Genomic DNA, 22,709 nt, shown 5'->3' with positions numbered 1-22,709 from the left:
CCTCGCTCCTCCCACCGCCAGAGCCTCCTGCATGCCACAAGACAGCTGATCAGGAGGTGCGGGGAAGGAGGGGGAGGCGCTGATCGGTAGAGCTGCCAGTGGGCAGGAGGCCCTGGAAGCTGGGCGGGGTGGTGGTGGTGTGGAGCTGATGGGGGGCTGCTGACGTATTACCATGGCTCTTTGGCAATGTACATTGGTAAATTCTGGCTCCTTCTAAGGCTGGCCACCCCTGTGCTAGAAGCTGGGCATTAATGACAGGGGATGGATCACTGGATAAATTGCCCTGTTCTGTTCATTCCCTCTGAAGCACCTGGCATCGGCCACTGCCAGAAGACAGGATACTGGGCTAGATGGACTATTGGTCTCATCCAATAGGGCCCTTCTTATGTTGCCTTGTGGCTATTGGCTTAGTACTGCAAGTGCCAGTCTTCAAACAGCACCTATTGCCTGTCCAGAAATGCTTTCCTTAAAGAGCCATTTCCAAGTAATATAAACCCAGACTTAGGTTTTGTTCAAGAAAATAAAGGGGAAGGAGAGAGGAAATCTTGGTCACAGGATGTAATATTAATATAAATGTTTTAATTTAAAACCCTGTTTTTATAGACTTAAACATTGCTCTAAAGTGTTTGCAACCCATGCTTTATCTATATAGCATTGTGTAGTCTACTAGAACCAGTGAAACTGACAACAGACAAAAAGTAAAATGTATTAGCTTTTCATTTTCTTCCTCAGATTTAAATAGCATAAAAAGTGAAAATAAAATCAAGCTCTTAAAATTAATTCAGTCAAAAACAAGGAATCTAAGGTGGTTTAAATAACATGGCCAAGGGCCTTTGTTTTAAAACACAAATATCAACCTGCCAGTGTCTCTTTAACTCTACATAAAGAGCTACCTAAGAGAAAATACTCCTTTTCTTTTTGTGGATACAGACTAACACAGCTGATACTCTGAAACCTAAGAGAAAATGTTATTCCTGCCCTACCATCGATTTTCTGTTTTGCAAGGCATAATGATTGGACTCATCTGAGAGAATGCAAATGAACTAATACAGTTAGTAGCTCAGAATGCTGCAATATCAGGAGGTTTGCTAGTCCCCTAGCTGCACCATACATAATTCACACTCTGCAGCCCCCTCCCCAGATACACTCAGCTTGTTCCTCTTTGTGCCTCCAGTAGCATCTGCCCTTGCTTTGGCAGTGCAGATCCACAATGCCAGCTGAAGGTCCAGGGAAAGACTGCAGATAGAAGAGGGCAGCCAAAGGCAGAAGGGGGGAGAGAGAGATGCACAGTAAGAGAAGCTCTAGGCCAGTGATACTTCAGGGTCCCAAGTTACAAGGGGCTCTTTAATGTGTCTCCTGTGGCTCTTGCAGCACATGGTATTAAAACACTGTGTGATTTAATTATTAACCAGTCAGGATGCTTTTACTATGTTATTAAGCAGAATAATACTTGGTCAGTCATTTTGCTGTGTGTGTGTGTGTGTGTGTATATATATAATTTCCTGTCATACTGTTTAAAGATGAATATATAGTGCTATAGTAAATGACACAATTAATTCTTATTACTGTGGCTCATTTGGGTGACCAGCTCTGACCTAGGGCAAGACAGAGACTTGAAGCCAGAGAACTGGGAGGCAGGGCCAGTGAGGAAGGCAGGAATGGGGGGTCAGAGACGGGGCGAAGGGAGGTGACTGGGACGAGAGGGGAGGCTGATGACAGGGGGCTGGAGGAGGGGGAATGGAAGGGGTGCAGGGGGAGGCCTAGGGAAAGGAGGCGGGGCCTGGCCTCGCAGGGATGAGGGCGAAGGGGGAGGTGCGAGGGGAAGGTGGGGGAGGGGGCTCCTCACGCTGGCTGCAGCTCGCCTATAAAGCCAGGAGCCGGGTCTCTCCTCCAGCCCGCCCGCCTGCCTGGAGGGAGAGCAGCGGCAGCAGAGGCAGCAGCGGGACCAGGACTGGGAGCGGACGGGACATGGGGACGGCGCTGGTGGCGCGGCTCGGGCTGGGGCTCCTGCTCCTGGCGCTTCTCTTCCCCCCCCAGGTGAGCCGGGGCTCCCGGGGTGACCCCAGCTCCCTCAGGACCCCGCCAGGGGATCAGGACCCCACTCCTCGAGCCCCTGGTGCCCCTAGAAGGGGGGATCCCCGGAGCCTCCATCCCGCACCCCCAACTCCTGTCCCCGGGGAAGGGACGCCCGGCCGCTTCCAGAGGAAGCCCAGTCTCTGGGCCTCCCACACTGGGGGCTTCAGATGTGATGCCCATCCCGCCCCCGCACGCTGCACGGGGGGAGGAGGGTAATCCGGAGCCACGGCTGGTGCGAGCGCTCTGCGGGCTGCATCCTGCAAGGGCTGGGCACCGCCGGGAGCCGCGCTCTCCATGTGCAATTCGGAGACGCTCGATCGGGTGCAGTTTTGCTCCGTGATTTTCGCCGCCTCTCTTCTCCCCCCGGCCCCCATGTCGGGCAAGCGACACGACAGGATCTGGCCCCGGCTGGCCTGGAGCCCTGCCGTGTGCGTGCGGGAGGGTCTGGGTGGGGGGTATTTCATGCTCCGATTTGCACAGCCTTCCTCAGGCAGGGTGAGCTTTGTGTGTTGTTTGGCGGGAGGGTAGCTCAGCCCAGCATCTCCCTGACTGACGGCTATTCAACAACGCATCTTTCTTTTCCTTTTTTAAAAAAAGTTGGGAGTTTGACTTTCTTTATGTGGGGCCCCGAAAAGGAAAACGCCAGTGCGTGTTATACAAGCGAGTCTAGCAATCGCCAGGGCACACAAAGGGGCCAGGTTTCCTGCACACAGTGTCATGAAATCGACACAACTAAATTCCCGTTGCCAAATGATCAGGGACGATCCCGATCCAAAGCCCCTGGAAATCAATGGGAGACACGCTTCTGATTTCGGTTGGGTTTTGGGTCAGATCCGGGGATGACAGAAAGGGCGGGCTTTCCGATGTCCCCGAAAGCACGTTATTTAAAGCCCAGTAGCCAGATGGTTATTCGCAGAACGGTGATCACGCCCGTAGAGCTTTACCTGGCAACAGCCTTGAAAGGACGTGTTGTCAGGTATCCAACTAGCCCTGCATTCCCCGAGTCCTCACCGATATCGTGCAATCAGGTCTCCGGCTGGGCAGTGTCAGTAAAGCGTCATCTCTCAATGAGAGACCACTGAACCATGAAGACCGTAAAATAAAAGCTCCTTTGAACGTGTCTACTATAAATAAATACGGTTCTTATCCTGCTTCCTCTGAAATGAGTGGGAGCCTTGCCCTTGATTTCAAAGGGAGCAGGCTCAAACCCTAGGTATGTGTACAGATATTTATAGTATTTTAACACATTGCAGACTTGCCCCTTTGTACTCTGTGAAGTTGTAGAATTGGCCGCAGAATTGAGCTTGAGCTCCGGAATCTGAGCTTTCAGGGTGGGGAAGAGAAAATCTAGCCATTACTGCGGTGAAGAAAAGTTTCCAAATGTGAACCGAGGGCAAACCGATGTAGTGATGTCTGTTTGCGTCTAAAGAGAGACTCGCTTGTCTCAGTGGGGGAGGGGAGTTAGCGCTGCAATCCAAGGCTAAATTGCCTCCCCCCCCCGCCACCTTCCCCAAATCCCCAAACTGCCCAAAACCTTAGCTTCCCTCCTGGCAACTTCTCCAATACAATGACCTGTTTTCAGTACAAAATTCTGCTGCACACTGAAAAGGTAAATGCAGCAAAAAAGTAAAATTAACATCAAATTTCTGGCTTCTGAGGGGAGGGTGCTGGTCTTTTCTGCTTGATAGATGTGGCACATTCTGGGTGACATGAAAGAATAAACACAAGGACTATTTTACTTATTCCTTATCCTAGTCATGTCTCCAAAAAACTACTCTCTTTATTTACCTGAATCTGCCCCAGCATTTCTCATCTCCTGGAGTTTACAGAAACACAAGCCTCTTGTCCCAGATATTAGCTCAAGCTTTCTGGGATCAGTAACTAATCACTGCGGTATTTTACTTGTGTGGTGGGGGTGTGTGTCTCTTCCTCTTCTTTTTGTTTAATGAATTAATTAACTTTGAAAAGTTTCTAATCTGCATGACAAGTAAGGTCCTGCTAGGGTGAAATAGTGTTCAAAATTGGCCCTAGCCCTATAATCAGAAGCCATAATGGAAATCCGCATAGATGACTTTGACTTTGTTGCCTCATAGTATAGATTTTGTTACCTGCCAAAACTGTACTATACTTTCAATTATGTTTTCTTCAGCTATGTGCCTCATAATGCCAACAATAACAGATAAGGAGTCTGAATAACAGGGAGTCTGAAGATATTTAATACAATTGCATAGACCTTGACACCTGCTTCAAAGTAATCACAAAGTGAATACAAGAGTTAGTACTCAGTAGACTTTTCACTGTTGTGTTTATATTTTTGTGTATGAATTAAAAAAAATCTAATTCAGACAGTTAATATAAAATTTGTCCACTTAAAGAGGATTAAGCAGGACTCAAGATGAGCTGGAGCTGCTGCAAGTGTATTTTGCCTAAGTTCTTTATTAAAATACCATAATTTAACCAAGTTAAATAAATGTAGACAGAAAGATTGAATGCCTCCCTCTTGCGCCATTGGCATACTTAGATGAACAAACAGGTCCCAATAATAAATCATTTGGATCCTTTCGGGAACATATTTTGTTGGAAACCAATAATAAAATTGAGCCCTCTGCACATTCCTACATGAGGCATTATTTTGGTTTGTTCCCTTTTAATTTTTGTTTGGATTTTTGGGGTGAATTTTTCAAATGGGAAACGATTTCTCTGTGGTGTTTGATTTTGTTCTCGGTGCATACAGTTTTGATACCAAGCATATGACAGGGAAGCTACTGTCAGGGAAACTACTGTCGGAAAGCGGTCACTGAAACTTGTTTGCCCACTCAAGTTGTCTTTGACCTTAATTGAATGATGGGAGACGTATATAATTGTTAGTGTGCATCATGTCTGAGTGGTGCTGACATGAATACTCCCTTGTACCCCATAAATATGAACATCAGATGATGGCTTTTAATGAAAAATATAACATTTTCCCCCTTAACTTTTTTATATGTTATAGACTTACTGTGACCCAAATGGAACCAGCCTAACACCCTCCAGCAATAATTCTACAGCAAGTTCCACTTCTATGCCAGCTGTCACAAATTCACTGAACAATACCACCATGCGAGGACATGGAAATTCCCTGCATTCAACCACAGCTCTCCTCTTCCTTCTCTCAATTTCTCTTCTACATTTTTGCTGTTAAGAGACTCTGGCTGGGAAACAGCTACCACTCCCCATCCAGATCCCTGAATCATTTGAGCTGGCTCCATCTGCAAACCAAGCATGAAAATGAACCAGACAAAACTTCTGCATCAAATCAACTTGATTCCATTCCATAATTTAATTGGTACCAGTCTGACCTAGAGAATCTCACACGTTCCAAAGCTGAGTGATGTGAAAAGGATTTGACCAACTGCAACCAGAAAGCAAATGAAGGGGCTCCAGCCCACAGCTAGCAGGAATTTGAAAAACAAGATGGAAGCATAAAGAGATGATGTTCAGAATCTCTGATTTCAAGATGAGAACATATAAAATGCAACAGCAAACGTGGATGGTGAAGACTCCACCAAGGCGGGGGGAGGGGTAAAAAAAGAGGGTAGATGGATATCTAACTGTGCAGAATAAGGACTTTCAAGAGATTCATTTTTCATGTAAATTCATTAACATCAACAAGCTCATAAAACCACCAGAAAATACAAAAAGCTTATATGAGTCTCTTTATATCTACAGTAATTGGAATTAATCCAACAGTAACAAAAAAGTAATAACATGAAAATGGGTTCCTTCTAATTTCCTCTTTGTATGGGATTCCCCTGAGGATAAAACAGGACAGTAAACTTTTATATATGAAATCCTCTCTGTGAATTTTCAACCATGCTGATTGAATGCCTATATAGTGAGGGCCAGTTTAAAAATGTTTAGGAATCATTGTTTTTCAGAAGAACGGAGTTATTTAGTGTGGGGCTTTGGATTTGACACTTTATTTAAATTCTTGTGTGTTGAACCATATTTGCCGGAGGAAGGAGGTATTGGAAACTCAGAAAAGGCCCAGGAGCATTTTGTAAATGTGGTTTATACAATATAAAGTAAGTCAAGGGAGAAACATTTCTTTCCACACCCCCCCCCCCCTCCAAACATTCAATATGTTTTTAAGTCTGTTTGGCTCCTGAATCCCTCCTTAATTATGAAGTGTTTGTGGCATCTCCTGAGTAATTTTCAAATGCTATTATTTTATTTTGGCACAAATTTGAAAAACTTTTACTGTTTAAAGATTTTCAATTGTGATGTTTTACTTTGAAAACTAGCTAATAATTTGGGTTTGGGGGAAAGCACTGAAAGCCAAAAATCAGAAATGAAATGATTGGGTGTTTGGAATGTGAAGACTCAAGTCTTAATTGAATCAAGTTTAAAAAAATAATCTTTTTTATTACCTCTGTAAATACTTTTTTTAATTATGAATCAACAGCGTTACACTTTCACAGATTGTTTCTCTAGCATCAAACATATTAGTACACAGTACTCCATCTAAAGCAGGCTCTACGGCAAGTTGAACTACACTGATGCTAAAATCTTTTCCAGATTTAAACGAGTAATGGCCAGTGTTGTTGATATGCTCAGATATGAAAATCACTAAAATGTTCATTACTTTAAAAAAATCCACTATCTTATTTGTCAATGATCTTATTACCAATGAAGACAATAAAATATTAAGGGTGAAATATAATAAATTATTGCCATTGGTTACGTATGGACACTTCCTTAGTTTCTGTAAGCTGTTAATGTTTGTGTAATTATGCTTTGATTCATTAGCTATTGATTTTCATTGGACATAAACTGTAAATAAAAGGAAATAAAATGATGAGAGGGCAGTGCACGCTAACTGCCTTCCTATGTCATCCTTTTCAAGAATCTTGTAACTCACCTGCACAGTATAAATACATTGTCCAAGTAAGACATTATATGTGATTAAAACCTGCAAAGTCTAGAAATGCTGAAGTGTAATTAGTTTTATTTCTCTGTAAAATCTGGATGCTGCTTTGACAGTGGTAATGTGAGACTAGATTAATCTCTCTCCATATATAACAACACTAATACTGTTATTAGCTATTTTATATAGTGACTTGAACTCTTCCTTTTTAGAGTATTGTTCCTTTTACTACTAATTTCAGACAAACATTAGCTAAGCAGAGCTTTTCCTTATTGTGAGGATGTGATTATATCACCCCCAGCAGCTAAGTTTGTTCTTCAAAATGGACAGTTTCTGGGTGCTAAATTTATACAGTAGATGCCCACATTTTCTATCTGTAGGCAGGATTTCCTATACATTGCACAGATTAATGTTACAGGGATACCATGTTCAGGGTGTAGCTGATCGCCATATTTGGGGTTGGGAAGGAATTTTCCTCCAGGGCAGATTGTAAGAGGCCCTGGAGGTTTTTTGCCTTCCTCTGTAGCATGGGGCACAGAGGATTCTCTGCTCCTTGCAGTCTTTAAACCACCATTTGGTGACTTCTATAGCTCAGACATAGGTGAGGTTTTTCAGGAGTGGGTGGGTGAGATTCTGTGGCCTGCGTTGTGCAAGAGGTCAGACTAGATGATCATAATGGTCCCTTCTGACCTTAGTATCTATGAATCTATAACACAAGAGTTTATTAGGGTTGGGATGAAGGAGGCAGTCTTGACAGGAACAGCTGCTTGTGAAACAGTTTCCTAAAAGTTAAAGTTCACTGGATCAAAATCCAGAAGCCTATTTTACAGCTCAAGTGGCTCATTCATTGTTCTTAAGGCATACTCCTCTTCAACACTCTAAGTCCAGTGCCATTCCAGGAGCTTGCTATTTGTATTCATTATATAGGAAGAAGTGCTTTTTCAGAAGTGCTAGCTGCTCAGACATTATATTATTCCACAGCCCTCAGTTTTCAACTGGAACGATACCCCTCGCATGGCCTCTCCATGCTGGGAAGGGAATGTTGAGAGGCAGGCCTTTGATTACTTCCTTTTACTTTTCCAGTAGACTGAACAAACCCAGAAGCAGAATAAATACATCAAAGTGCACAGTCTGAATCTTATCATGGAATCTGTTGGGAGTATAAGAGTGAAACTCTTCTTGCACGAACTACGGATCCTCTCTGAGTGCTCTAGAGGAAAATATAAAGATCAAATACTTCATGCACCTTTAAATGGCTGTAGCTGTTTTAGAAGCGTCTTCCTTTCATGCAACATTCATTATAGCAGAAAAGCTACAACCATCCGCCCCAATTCAGCAAAGCATAATTCAAGCAAATGGTACTGAAGCATGGGCTTAAAGTTAAGTATTTAAGGATGCTTTGCTAAATTGATGGCTTTTGGGGTGGTGGTGGGGTTAAAATTAAATGGCTGTGTTTCTTTTTTTAATACTGTCTAAGCATTTAAAAGTTGTCTGAGTTTGTCAAACCAGACCAATGAGTTAGAAAAGAAGATCCGGTAATTTATACTCTTCCTGTAATTTAATCACGGAACAAAGGAATCACTGATGAAGAAATCTACATGGAGAAGAGAACAAGATGTCTTTATTTAACAAGAGGGGGGAATGTATTGGGGACCTACACATTTAATACCCTCTTCAGTTTTTATAAAATGGCTATCATAAGCATTATTGCTGCTCTCTGTGGCTCTTGTTTTCACAGAACTACCCAACTGGAGTGGGTCTGGATAGTGTAGCTTGAAAGGGCTCTTTGCAACAGTTGTGCTTCTGTCTGAAGCATGGCACAACATTCACAGTAAACAGATGCTAGTTGTGTGGGGCCAGCACAAAGTCTAAAGTAATCATTAAAATTAAATGGTCTAAAATGAGCACTTACAGTTTGTGTGCAGCTTACTGCTCCTTCCTCGGCTGATACTCGATCCTGAATAGCTTTTTGTTTTTTAAGTACAGTTTGTAACTGTATTTTAGAATCTGTGGGGCCTCTGGCTGGACACGTTCCAATTTAACATAAAACTACCCAGTAAATCACTCTGGGCCAGCACTTGCCCCATAGACATCAATGGTGTGTTTGCTGTCGCTCTCTGTGACAGCCAAATTGGGCCCCCCTCCCTCAACAAAGTACAAATAAAGTAGTACTGGCTTCACTCCTTTTCAGTGAGCTTTCTCAGCGTAAGGGCAGGTGCTTTGCATGGTGTGGCCGTAGGAGCTAGGCTGAGCCCCTCCGTGGCTCAATGCAGATACTGATGTCTCAGCATCAAAACAAAGACCTGCTTTCAAATTAGCTTGGTAGTATTTTGAACAGACTGTCTCAGTTTTGGGCCTGATCCCTCAAATACTTGCTCATGTGAGCAGAACTTACTCACACATGTAGACCTGTTGACTTCAGTGGGCCTGCTTGTATGCATGAGTGTTTTTAGGATCAGGCGCTTTTTTTCACCATGTATTTACCCAAGTCAGCTTTTTTCCTTGGCTCAGGTTCCACAGCAAAGCTCACAATGCACTTTTGTGCCTGAGAGCTCCCAACATGTGCACATCATAGTCATTCTCACGTGCTTTGCTTTTTTTGCTTACAGTCAGTCTGCTAGAGGCTTTGATTTCCATACATGACTGAAATGATTTAGGTAGCAGACGGTCATTCAGCAACTTGATTGTCATGCAAACAATTGCAAACATTTCTTCTTTTTGGATTAAAAAGAGACCTTTGAAAGAGGATCTGTGTCTGCTCTGCTTGTTAGCTGCACAGGGTTACACCAGTCAACACTGCATTTGTTACAGGGTTTAGGTCTACTATTACCAAGCAGAATGAAGAGAACAGTTATTTTAAGCCCATCACTTTGTCTACAGTAGTTTAAAGAGCAGTGGTAGGCTTTCTGTGATACGTGTTTTAAGCGCTATTGTTTTCACTATTATGCTGTAGCCTTGGGAAAGGAAGTCAATGCTCTCCCTTCGGTTATCAGCCTTTGGTTAGCCAAGTGAACCTCTCAGCTTCCTGCTCAGGACTGCATAATTGGTTTTAGTCTACATCAAAAGGTTCCTAATGAATGACCCAGAGCTGCAACTGAAACATGACTGATTTTGTACAATTCAACCAAAATTCTAAACTAACAAAATCACCCCATCTAGAAGTGGTCAGTTACTTTGGAATCTAGTTACCACCGCTACAATATTTATGCTGTAAATAATTTATTCATTTATCTTCTAATTTTTTCAAACATCATCTGCACCCTTGTCCCCCCATGCTTCCTGCTTAGCAAGCCCTGAACTTTAGCGACCAATGGGAATGCACTATAAAAATAATTAACAAGTCAGCGGCGTAAATCCTGGAAGCCTTGTTGTGCGGGGTAAACTGAATGTTCAAATTCCACCAAAGTCACTCTTGAATGACCTAGTGTGAAAGTGATTCCTTGTGTGACACAAATTATTACAGGGGAACAATGTTTTTGTAACTTTTTAAAAACTTTTTGGAAACTCTGAAAACAGTTGCTAGGGTTCAGCTCTTTTGCCAAACTTGCTTACTGAGTATAATCAAGACTGCAGGTTTATACTGAGATCATCACAACATGTAGGCTTTACATGATGTTACTCATATAGTTCTATTTCAATAGGGTACATGAAATGCCAGGTGTTTTGTTTTTTTGAGGTTGAGGTTAAATACAAAGTAAGGAAAAAATGGACAATATTCTAATTTAACAAGGTTCTAACGTAGTTTGAATGTTTTCAATAGGAGCGCTGTTTTTTTAAAAAAAACATTTTTTGGGATGGGTGGGGAAATGTATTACATTTATAGTCATTACTTTCTCTACACATAGTAATATTATAACAAGCATTGATTAGATGAGCAGGAGTCAAAAAGGGATTGGACATCTATGCAGCTAGCAATAACTTTCAGAGTTACAATAGCAAGCATTGGGAAAAAAGTTTTGGAAGGGTTACAACCTTCATGCTTCTGGGCATAAATCAACAGTTAAATAATGGGAGTCAGGAAGAAACTTTTCCTGTGAGTAGATTATCCCAAACTGCAGCATTTCATCTGGAGTACTGTGTCCAGTTTTGGGCCCCACACTACAAGAAGGATGTGGAAAAATTGGAAAGAGTCCAGCGGAGGTCAACAAAAATGATTAGGGGACTGGAACACATGATTTATGAGGAGAGGCTGAGGAAACTGGGATTGTTTAGTCTGCAGAAGAGAAGAATGAAGGGGGATTTGATAGCTGCTTTCAACTACCTGAAAGGGGGTTCCAAAGAGGATGGATCTAGACTGTTCTCAGTGGTAGCAGATGACAGAACAAGGAGTAATGGTCTCAAGTTGCAGTGGGGGAGGTTTAGGTTGGCTATTAGGAAAAACTTTTCCACTAGGAGGGTGGTGAAACACTGGAATGCGTTACCTAGGGAGGTGGTGGACTCTCCTTCCTTCGAAGTTTAAGGTCAGGCTTGACAAAGCCCTGGCTGGAATGATTTAGTTGGGGATTGGTCCTGCTTTGAGCAGGGGGTTGAACTAGATGACCTCCTGAGGTCCCTTCCAACCCTGATATTCTATGATTCCCTACACCTTTCTCTGAAGCATCTGGTACTGTCCACTGTTAGAGGCAAGATACTGGATTAGAGGGACTCCCTGGTTTGTTCTAACATGGCAATTCCTTTGTACAAAATCAACATGTTTTCAAAATAATCCCCGAGGAAGTGATGCTTATAACAAAAGAGGGATGTCTTTTAATGTTTGAGAGATCTGACCATGCCTCATCCACAGAAACTTGATGCATCTGCCTGTCACTCATTTTGTGTTACATATCTACGCCAGTAAGGAAGTTCCGGATGCATCTCTTAGCATTTATTTTATTTTTGTTTGTTACACTTTCGTAGGTTTACTACAGTATCACCAAATGACTCTTAACCCTATTTCTACTGCTTTGATTTTATAATCTTTCATGTCATGGAAAAATACTAAAAGACCAAGCAACAAGTGCAGACTTTTACATCTCATGATTGGTCATTGTCAGCCATCCCAAAATGTTTAGATTTTCACAAGTCTCATAGTACCACAATAATACAGTTGCCAGCACAAGCTGTTACTAGGATGACAGAATTTTCTGCCAGGCTATTATTTTACCCAAATCGAAAGTTTGACTATCCTAAAAACACACTGCAAGTTCCATCTCTTTGCAATAGCCTTCCTAACATGACATAAAAGACAAAGAGATGCTAACGCGGTGGCAGAGCTGAAAAAGGAGAACGGGAATTGCTCCTGGAACCTATCAGAAATAAAGAGGGAAATCCACTGGAAGTTCAGCAGGGACAAGGCTTTGTAGATAGGTCTTCATCCAGGATAAAGAGTTGAAGTTTCCTAGTGAACTGGAGGTGGAAGAAGGCATTTTTAGACACGGACACTACCATAAATAAATATTAATAGATCACTTGCAAATCCCACTTCACCAAGCAGAGGTGACACATGGGGCAGGGCATGCAGGCATCACGTGCCACCCCATTTGCTGCTTGGCTTGTACTGAGCATGCTCACATGGACTGAGCATGCTCAATAATACTGTTGAAGCCGACTGCTTTCATTCTGCCCTCCCACTATCGGCAGGCATGTGTTGTCTCTGTCACCAAGGCATTAGGAGCTGGTTGGTGCCTGTGGCGGATTACTGTATGGGCTGACAGGGCCCAGGCCCAGGGGCCTCAGCCAATTTGGGGGCCCCACAGGAGTGCCGGCACTCTGGTCCCAACCCCTGCTGCTCCTCCCCCCCCATGCCCTGCTCCTCTCTTCCCCAGAGACCCAACCCCCACCAGGCCAGAAGAAGGATGGAGTAGAGTGTGAGTGAGTATATTCCCCCTGCCCTCCTGTGTGCAGAGCTGGCGCAAGCCCCCTCTACCCTCAGACCCTCCGCCTGGGGCCTGGCTGAGCCCTCTCTCCCTCCCCCCCCCATGCCCACACGGAGCCAGGCCAAGCCCCTTTTCCCTTCCCCTGCCCCAGACCGCCACGCAGAGCCCGTCCGAGCCCTCTCTCCTTTCCCTCTTCCCTCCCGCAAGGAGGCAGCCCAAATCGCTTGCCCAAGCCCCTTCCTCCCCCGTGGAGGGCTGGCCCAAGCCCCACTGCTCACCCTGCTCAGCCCCTTTTTGGCAAAACTAAGCCTTTGGGCTGTTTGCGCTTGACAACTGGTGATCAGTCGGCAAGAGCAAATGGGACAAATGCCCAGATTTGACAAAAAAGTTAGAACATCCAAGGCCAAAAGGGGATGTATGGTTACCTTAGGCCAGGGGTCTCCAAACTTTTTCAGCTGTCCCCCCAACCTGGTCCGTGGAAGCCAGAGCCGGGAGTGGGAACCGGGGATTGCGGTGGGGCTGTGGTCAGGAGCCGGGAGTGGGGCTGTGGCTGGGAGTGGGGCCAGAGGTGTGGCTGGGGTGTGGCCAGGAACACAGCCATGGCTGGGGCTGGGGGCAGGGCTCGGCTGGGGCCACAGCAGAGCTGGGGAAAGAGCAGGGCTGGGTGGCACTCCCTCCCCCCACCCGTGGGAGCTGATCCAGGCCCCACCACTCACCCCTGAATGTTCCTCCATGTTCCCCTAGGGGGGCACTCCCCACAGTTTGGGGCTACTGTCCTAGGCTGTGGCAAAAGCCACCCTGGGAGTCTGGGCAGCTGTGGGGAGCCCATGACCCTGCACCTGCCCTGGGCAGGCGACCAGGGTGCCCAAGAGCAGCCCCTGCCCTATGTCCCTCAGGGTGTTCCACCCAGGGCAGATGGAGGGTCCAGGGCTCCCCACAGTGGCCTGGGCTCCCTGGATAGCACTTACTATGCTCCCTGGCTTCCAGCCAGGCCAGGGGCTGGGGCCTTGGAGGAAGGGGAGGAGCAGGGGACAGGGCTATGGTGGAGAGGGATGTGCCCAGGGCCCCAGTAAATCTTAATCCACCTCTGGTTGGCACAACCCCAAAAGCAAGCTGGGCTAAATGAGTGGCACGGCAGCTGGATTGGCATAGGAGCATTCAAAAATTCTTCTGGGTTGGGTTTAGGGCAGCATGTTTCCTAATGTAAGGAACAATCTTGACGTTAGTATCCTCATTCTAGGATCCTAGAAGTCTGGGGCACAATAGCACTGACTAGAACTGTTTCATGTCTTCTGGGCTTCCCTCAACCTATTTTATTACCTGCATAAGAAATAGTCTTGGACTTCTTATTCCAAAGTGAGATAGAAACAAGACTTTGTATATAGTTCTGTGACTGTGTGACAGGCGTCGGTTGGTCCTCCAAGCCCCTAGGGGCGATGGAGAGCAATGGTCTCCGTGGCAGGCCTCGGTCCCACCTCCCGGGCGTTGGGGAATTAGCGGGCAGGGGAGCGCTGGCGAGAGTCAGTGGCGCGCCCCTCGGGCAGGGGAGCGCCGGCGTAGGGGAACGCAGGCCCACCCAACTCCACTGCGTTCCAGCCCAGGGCCCTGACAGTGGCGGGAGGCGAAGGTCCCGCCGCTGGGTCAGTGGGGCAATCCGCACCCGCTGACCAAACACACCCAACCCACAGTGTAGTTGGGCCCCTGGGCTACTTCCTACCCGGTCTCTCTCAGGCGGGTTGCTCCGGTCCCTCCATCTCCTCCGGGTAGTCCGCTGCAGGCCACCCCTGCTCCCCCTCAGTATCAGACTCATGCTGGCCCGGGCTGCAGTCAGGCCCCTCCAGGTCCTCCCAGCCGCCAGTACCGCAGCCGGAGCCTGTGGCCTTTTAAATCTCGATTTAAAGGGCCCGGGGTCTAAAGGCCCCGCATCTTCCAACTGAGGCCATGCCCCTTCCAGTTGAGGCCCCATCTCCTGCTCAGGACTCTGGAGAACTGGTAAGTCCTTTAAGTTACTTTCACCCCTGGTGGTGTGTAATTATCCCAGGTCACTGGATGGGGGCTTGAGATGGTTTTGAGTTGTATTGTTGAAAAGGAACTCCTAGATACCAAACCTGGCCCTTGTTGCTGCCAACTCTGACTGGCAGAAGGATTACACTCACAAGGCCCCAAATTGAGGATTTCCGCTTTGCCTCAGAGGCAATAATACACTGTTTCCTTCCGAGGAGCCATCAATCTGCCACAACATGTAACTTCCTCTTTTCCTCTGTAACACCGTCATTGGCAGGAGGGATCGAACCTAGGGCCTCTGGAACTAAATGCATGAGCCTCTACTGCTTGAGCTAAAAGACATATGGCTGTTAGCTAAGGCTGTAGAGCAGACTCATTAATCTCTCTCTCTAAGTGGTCTCAGTACCACTAGATGGGACAGAACACCACACCCAGGAGGTGTGTAGGTTACAACTCCTTATGCTTCTAGCAACATATTATTCTCTCAGCTTCAATTCCTCAAAGTCCGGTACAAGCTTCAGGAAAGCATGTCAGGGTCTGAAGTGGCAATTGTGCTTCTGCTGTACACACAGAGCCTGGAGAATATGAGGCTTTAAATCAGAGGTGGGCAAACTACAGCCCGTGGGCCAGATTTGGCCCGCAAGCCATTTTCAGCTGGCCAGCGAGCTCCCGCTGGGGAGAGGGTCACTCCATGCAGCTCCCGGAAGCAGCGGCATGGCCCCCCTCCAGCTCCTATGCACTCCAATGTCCCTGCTTCAATAGCCCCCTGCGGCGCTCCAATGGGAGCTGCAGGGGCGTGCCTGCAGACGGGGAAGCATGCAGAGCCGCCTGGCTACGCCTCTGCGTAGGAGCTGGAGAAGGGACATGCTTCTGCTTCCGGGAACCACTTGAGGTAAGCACCACTTAGAGCCTGCACCCCTGAGCCTCTCCCCATGCCCCAACCCCCTGCCCCAGGAATGATCCCCCTCCTGCCCTCCAAACTCCTCGGTCCCAGCCCAGAGCACCCTCCTACACCCCAAACTCCTCATCCCCAGCCCCACTCCAGAGCCTGCACCTCCCAGCCGAAGCCCTCACCCCTCCCACCCCAACCCCCTGCCCCACCCCTGATCTCCCTCCCATCCTCCGAACCCCTCAATCTCAGCCCAGAGCACCCTCCTACATCCCACACTCCTCATCCCCAGCTCCACCCCAGAGCCTGCAAATGGAGCCCTCACCCCCCGCCCCGCCCCCTCCTGCACCCTGAACTCCTAATTTCTGGCCCCACCCCAGAGCCCACACCACCAACCACAGCCTGCACCCCCCTCCCGCACCTCAACCCCAATTTTGTGAGCATTCATGGCCCGCCATACAATTTCTATTTCCAGATGTGGCCCTTGAGCCAAAAAGTTTGCCCACCCCTGCTTTAAATTCTTATTAAATCTGCAACTCCTGCTCTAGAGCTTGTTTGAACACACAGGTTGTGTCACTTTATACTGTTCGGGTTTTTTTTACAGAGGTGTAATCTCTCCTTGGTGTGGATGCAGTTATACTGATATAAAAATGTATATACTGGTATAGCTATTCTCAAAAGGGAAGGGGAATAAGCTATAACAGTATAAGACACCTTTACACTGGTAGAATAGCATAATTGCTAATGGTTGTACTGTTATAATTATATAGGTTTTAAAATCAAAAAAGTCTTGCCTGTAACCAGGGCCGTCCTTAGGCATACGCAACATACGCAGCTGCATAGGGCACCTGAAAATTTGGGGCACCACTGGGTCTTAAAAAGAAAAGGAGTACTTGTGGCACCTTAGAGACTAACCAATTTATTTGAGGAATTCATTTGCAAATTGGATACAATTAACTTAGGCTTGAATAGAGACTGGGAGTGGCTAAGTCATTATGCAAGGTAACCTATTTCCCCTTGTTTTTTCCTACCCCCCCTCCCACGTTCTTGTTAAACCCTGGATTTGTGCTGGAAATGGCCCACCTTGATTATCATACACATTGTAAGGAGAGTGACAGGTTTCAGAGTAACAGCCGTGTTAGTCTGTATTCGCAAAAAGAAAAGGAGTACTTGTGGCACCTTAGAGACTAACCAATTTATTTGAGCATAAGCTTTTGTGAGCTATAGCTCACTTCATCGGATGCATACTGTGGAAACTGCAGAAGACATTATATACACAGAGACCATGAAACAATACCTCCTCCCACCCCACGCTCCTGCTGGTAATAGCTTATCTAAAGTGATCACTCTCCTTACAATGTGTATGATAATCAAGTTGGGCTATTTCCAGCACAAATCCAGGTTTTCTCACCCCCCCACCCACACACAAACTCACTCTCCTGCTGGTAATAGCTCATCCAAACTGACCACTCTCCTTACAATGTGTATGAACTTTGTGACTTTGTCCTTACCCATAACTATTTTACATTTGGGGACAATGTATACCTTCAGATCAGCGGCACTGCTATGGGTACCCGCATGGCCCCACAATATGCCAACATTTTTATGGCTGATTTAGAACAATGCTTCCTCAGCTCTCGTTCCCTAACGCCCCTACTCTACTTGAGCTATATTGATATCTTCATTATCTGGACCCATGGAAATGAAGCCCTTGAGGAATTCCACCATGATTTCAACAATTTCCATCTCGCCATCAACCTCAGCCTGGTCCAGTCCACACAAGAGATCCACTTCCTGGACACTACAGTGCTAATAAACAAGGGTCACATAAACACCACCCTATCCTGGAAACCTACTGACCGCTATTCCTACCTACATGCCTTCAGCTTTCACCCTGACCACACCACACGATCCATCGTCTACAGCCAAGCTCTGCGATACAACCGCATTTGCTCCAACCCCTCAGACAGAGACAAACACCTACAAGATCTCTACCAAGCATTCTTACAACTACAATACCCACCTGCAGAAGTGAAGAAACAGATTGTTAGAGCCAGAAGAGTTCCCAGAAGTCACCTACTACAGGACAGGCCTAACAAAGAAAATAACAGAACACCACTAGCTGTCACCTTCAGCCCCCAACTAAAAACCCTCCAACGCATTATTAAGGATCTACCACCTATCCTGAAGGATGACCCAACACTCTCACAAATCTTGGGAGACAGGCCAGTCCTTGCCTACAGACAGCCCCCCAACCTGAAGCAAATACTCACCAGCAACCACATACCACACAACAGAACCACTAACCCAGGAACCTATCCTTGCAGCAAAGCCCATTGCCAACTGTGCCCACATATCTATTCAGGGGACACCATCACAGGGCCTAATCACATCAGCCACACTATCAGAGGCTCGTTCACCTGCACATCCACCAATGTGATATATGCCCTCATGTGCCAGCAATGCCCCTCTGCCATGTACATTGGTCAAACTGGACAGTCTCTACGTAAAAGAATAAATGGACACAAATCAGATGTCAAGAATTATAACATTCATAAACCAGTCGGAGAATACTTCAATCTCTCTGGTCACGAAATTACAGACATGAAGGTCGCTATCTTAAAACAAAAAAACTTCAAATCCAGACTCCAGCGAGAAACTGCTGAATTGGAATTCATTTGCAAATTGGATACTATTAATTTAGGCTTAAATAGAGACTGGGAGTGGCTAAGTCATTATGCAATGTAGCCTATTTCCCCTTGTTTTTTCCTCCCCCCCCAGATGTTCTGGTTAAACTTGGATTTATGTTGGAAATGGCCCACCTTGATTATCATACACATTGTAAGGAGAGTGGTCAGTTTGGATAAGCTATTACCAGCAGGAGAGTGAGTTTGTGTGTGTATGGGGGTGGGGGGTGAGAAAACCTGGATTTGTGCTGGAAATGGCCCACCTTGATTTTCATACACATTGTAAAGACAAAAAGAAAAGGAGGACTTGTGGCACCTTAGAGACTAACCAATTTATTAGAGCATAAGCTTTCGTGAGCTACAGCTCACTTCCTCAGATGTAGCTCACGAAAGCTTATGCTCTAATAAATTGGTTAGTCTCTAAGGTGCCACAAGTCCTCCTTTTCTTTTTGCGAATACAGACTAACACGGCTGCTACTCTGAAACCTGTCATTGTAAAGACAGTGGTCACTTTGGATGGGCTATTACCAGCAGGAGCGTGGAGTGAGAGGAGGTATTGTTTCATGGTCTCTGTGTATATAATCTGAGGAAGTGAGCTGTAGCTCACGAAAGTTTATGCTCTAATAAATTGGTTAGTCTCTAAGGTGCCACAAGTACTCCTTTTCTTTTTGCGAATACAGACTAACACGGCTGTTACTCTGAAACCTGTGTATATAATGTCTTCTGCAGTTTCCACAGTATGCATCCGATGAAGTGAGCTGTAGCTCACGAAAGCTTATGCTCAAATAAATTGGTTAGTCTCTAAGGTGCCACAAATCCTCCTTTTCTTTTTGGGAATACAGACTAACACTGCTGTTACTCTGAAATCTGTCACTGGGTCTTAGTGTCCACCCATCCGGCTTTCCTATCTCTGTTCTGACCCTTCCTGCAGACTTGGAGTCTTCCTCGGGAGGGGATCTAGTAGTTAAAAGTGGAAAAGCATTCCAGGCTGCCAGACCTATTAGCACAACATTGAAACTGTTGAAGAGCCATTCAAGGGGTAATGAAGCCGTTTAACAGGCATTTACCAACCCCCAGGTATATACTGTCAGTTTCTGAATTTACTGACAAAAACAGTTGTGCATTACTGTAATATTTACTCAGAACATGTCAGTCTACAGGACTTTGGTTTAAAATTTGCTTTAAAAATATTTCATTAGTGTGTTGGTGAAGATTATAAAATTACATCTCTAAAAAAATCCTTGCATAGATTTTTAGATGCACAATCATCTTTAGCCTTAAATTCTTGGATCTTCAGACATATCGTTTTTTTAAATAAATCCTTCAAAAGACCACCCTTATCTAAAATACACATTTTAATTACTATAGTAAAAAAAACTTGCTTCCAAAGTCTTCCTGTCCTTTCTGTCCATCCCTTTCTCCCTTCATCCCCTCCCCCCAACCCCTCTATTGAAGAGGTCCCTTAAAGGGGCAACATGTCTTTCCTTCCAGATAGCTGGACAAAGAGTTTCCCTTTCTTTACTTCTGACTATCTGATGAACTAGTTTTAAGAGAACCCTCCAGCAAAATCAGTACCTTAGTAAGATATAAAATCATTTGTTATGCCTAAATCTTTGGAAACATATTTTTTAAAGTTGGTGAAATTTCATAAACATGTCTATTGTTATGGAGATCACACAAAGTAAATTAGTGTTCCCTTTCCTAAAAGCAATGAACTTTGTTATGAACATTCTAAACCTCTGTGACTGATTAATTAAAATAATGTTTTTGTTTCAGTGAGTTAAATATGTAGTAATCTGGAATGATTACTTTATGAAGGCTTTTAAAATATAAAATCATCTTAGAAATACTGATTAAGAAAATGTAAAACAGAGAAGAGCTGCATCATGTATTCCATAATATTTAATGTTGTATTCAGCAAGACAGCTGACTTGCCCTTACTACAAAGTTTTTGCAAATAAATGTCTGGCAAACTTCAGGGTATATAAAAAAACCCTGTGATTGACATTTTTTATTCCCAAATTTAGTGCTTTTAATTAGGTACCTTCTGCATGTCCATTCTGTGTGAGGGAGAGGGTACAGGGGTTTCTGCGGGGAAGTGTGACTCTCCGCCACTGTGAGGCAGGCCGGGTGTCTTGTTATCCTTCGCTGCCTTGTCCTCCTACCTCCCCCCCCCCCCCGCAGCGAACTCGGGCTGCCATGGGGCATAGGGGCACCAGTTTAATAATACTGCGTAGGGCCCCATAAATCCTAAGGATGACCCTGCCTGTAACTGAAATAGTTACATTAGTACAGAAACTGTGTCTAAATCAGGCATTGGACTCTGAAGCTGTAATGGAGGATTTGGAAAGGACCGTGTTCCCAAAATTATTTTTCATATTTATAAGAGAACCTTTATTAAAGTCTCAGTGCTGTATACAAGCAAAACTAGGATGTGAGATCTTTGACCCAACACACCCAGATAAATCCTTCCTTCTGAGATGACAGTGTTACTTAATGATTGCCAGATGGTGATCGTAGATTAGTAGGACCTAGAACTTGGAAAAGCTCATTATTAGGCAATAATGCCCATCTCCAAGGCCTTTGTTATGCTCCAAGGCCTTTGTTGCCTTTGTTATGCTCTCCGGGGCCTTGTTCGGGTTCAGTGATGGGGTTTTGCTGTGTTGCTTGGAAGACAGATCTTGCTGTCAATAACTTTTTCCTGATCTTTTCCCTAGTTTAATTTCATCCCTTGATCTGTATTTAATTTGGTAAACAGAACTGGTCAGAAATGAAAAAACAATTTCACAAAAAACGTTGAAGCTATTTTCCATTACACAGTGTTTAAAAAATTATTTCAGTTTGATCTTTTGCATTTTTAAAATTTAAATTTTTTCCCCTTTCTCTACCCCTCTTTTGTCACCCAGTGCAATAAAATGAATAATGTCTCTCTTCCCAACCAGTTGTTCCTTTTGCTACTCTGCAATTTCAAAGTTTCAACTTTGGAGACATTAGAGTGGCAAATAGAAAAATGAAATGCTGTGTCTCTGCCACTCTAACTCTTCCAAAGTTGAGGAAGGTAGAGAACAGTAAAAGGAAAAATGAAGAAGTGGAAGGGAAATCTAGATTTTCATTCTATTGCATTCCGTTCCAAAAAGGGGAGATGTTTTCAGTTTTCCCTTAGTTTTGTTGAAAAACCAAAACATTTAAAAACATTAAACTTTTGGTGAAAGTTTGGTGAAAGTTTCATTTAAAAAAATTCAAATGCTAAATGTTGAACCACTTTAGTGTCAGGGTTATCCAGAGTTCAGCTATGTTTGCTGAGATTTACTGCATAGCCAGCTGAGAAGGATTTACTATTGCATCTTGTTTCAAATTAAATTGTAACTCTCTGGGGCAGGGACTGTGTCTTCCTACAGCATCTAGTACAGTTAGGTCCCTGATTGCTACTGTAGTAGAAATAAGACTCCTTATGCTCCATGATTTCTGCAACTGATTACCTCCTGGAAGTCTTTGTGAGCAGAAGGTGGCTCTTCTTTTAACTTCTCTCTGCTTTTCAGCAGGCAGGATATGGGGAAACAAGCCAACTCCAGAAGCTCCTCTCCCCACTTTTGTCAGCGAACTCCTGGGTACCTGAAGGTTTTGGGTGTCCCCAGAGTGTTCAGGTAATTGAGATCCTACTGTATGGGATAAATATGAAATGATATGAATTAAACTTTGATCATTTTCCTAACCATTTAGCATCGTGCATGAGTGCCACTTCCATACAGGATGTCTTTCTGGACAAGCAGACACCCAGTGTCTCACGATGATGTCTCTCTTCTTGTCCCTCCCTTCCCAAGTCCCACAGCAGTAGGGCCCATGGCACCCGTGCTCATGGGCCTCGGCCAATTTGGGGGCCTCTGCAGGAGTCCTGGAACTCTGGCCCCAACCCCTGCCCCTACTCTCCCCTGGCGCCCTGCTGCCCTGCTCCTCCTCTTCCCCTTGAGGCCCCGCCCACTGGTTAGGCTGGAAGTCGGAGCCCAGCTGTTGTTGTAGCCCAGTGGGCTAGCTTGCCTTTATTATATTTACTGCTTTGCATAATATTTTGCTTTGCATTATATTTAGCAGTAAGGCAAGAAACCTACCTGTATCCTGTAAGACATTAGTTTTAACAAGTTAACATAAGGCTTGAGGCCTATGAACTTTGAACAGATAAACTGCCCAACAGAAAACCCCAGGTATTGTTGCAAATTATACCTGATAGGTCACGCGCAGTTCGAGTCTAGGCTGAGGCACACGAACAAAGTCCACAACTGCAGAGTTCCCAAAGA

The 22,709-nt window shown here is 45.1% G+C and overlaps 1 protein-coding gene and 1 long non-coding RNA gene across 3 annotated transcripts in view; one reads left to right on the top strand and one right to left on the bottom strand.

The window, feature by feature from the left end:
* The first annotated feature begins 1,879 nt into the window (after window positions 1-1,879).
* CD24 (CD24 molecule) lies at window positions 1,880-7,043 on the top strand. Its single transcript, XM_084623192.1, has 2 exons — window positions 1,880-2,037; window positions 5,069-7,043. The coding sequence occupies exons 1-2, from the start codon at window positions 1,969-1,971 to the stop codon at window positions 5,255-5,257; spliced, it is 258 nt and encodes an 85-aa protein (XP_084479318.1). The 5' UTR covers window positions 1,880-1,968; the 3' UTR covers window positions 5,258-7,043.
* Window positions 7,044-11,875: 4,832 nt separating this feature from the next.
* Window positions 11,876-22,709, bottom strand: part of LOC311518956 — a 63,860-nt gene continuing 53,026 nt past the window's right edge. For both annotated transcript variants that reach the window (XR_014711155.1, XR_014711156.1), the window contains 2 exons: window positions 21,897-22,076; window positions 11,876-12,367 (listed from right to left, as the gene is read on the bottom strand). This is a non-coding gene — a long non-coding RNA (uncharacterized lncRNA). The remainder of the gene's footprint in view (window positions 12,368-21,896; window positions 22,077-22,709) is intronic.

This window comes from Lepidochelys olivacea, assembly GCF_965140295.1.
Source record: "Lepidochelys olivacea isolate rLepOli2 genome assembly, chromosome: 3".
In the NCBI taxonomy this organism is placed as follows: domain Eukaryota; kingdom Metazoa; phylum Chordata; order Testudines; family Cheloniidae; genus Lepidochelys; species Lepidochelys olivacea.
The sequence above is the reverse complement of the archived record's forward strand: the minus strand, read 5'-3'. Positions and strand labels throughout refer to the sequence as shown.

Excerpts from the sequence above, each read along its gene's own strand:
- CD24 (XM_084623192.1), top strand. The coding sequence starts at position 1,969 with ATGGGGACGGCGCTGGTGGCGCGGCTCGGGCTGGGGCTCCTGCTCCTG. Across the intron at positions 2,038-5,068 it reads CGCTTCTCTTCCCCCCCCAG|ACTTACTGTGACCCAAATGG; the intron begins GTGAGCCGGGGC and ends TATATGTTATAG.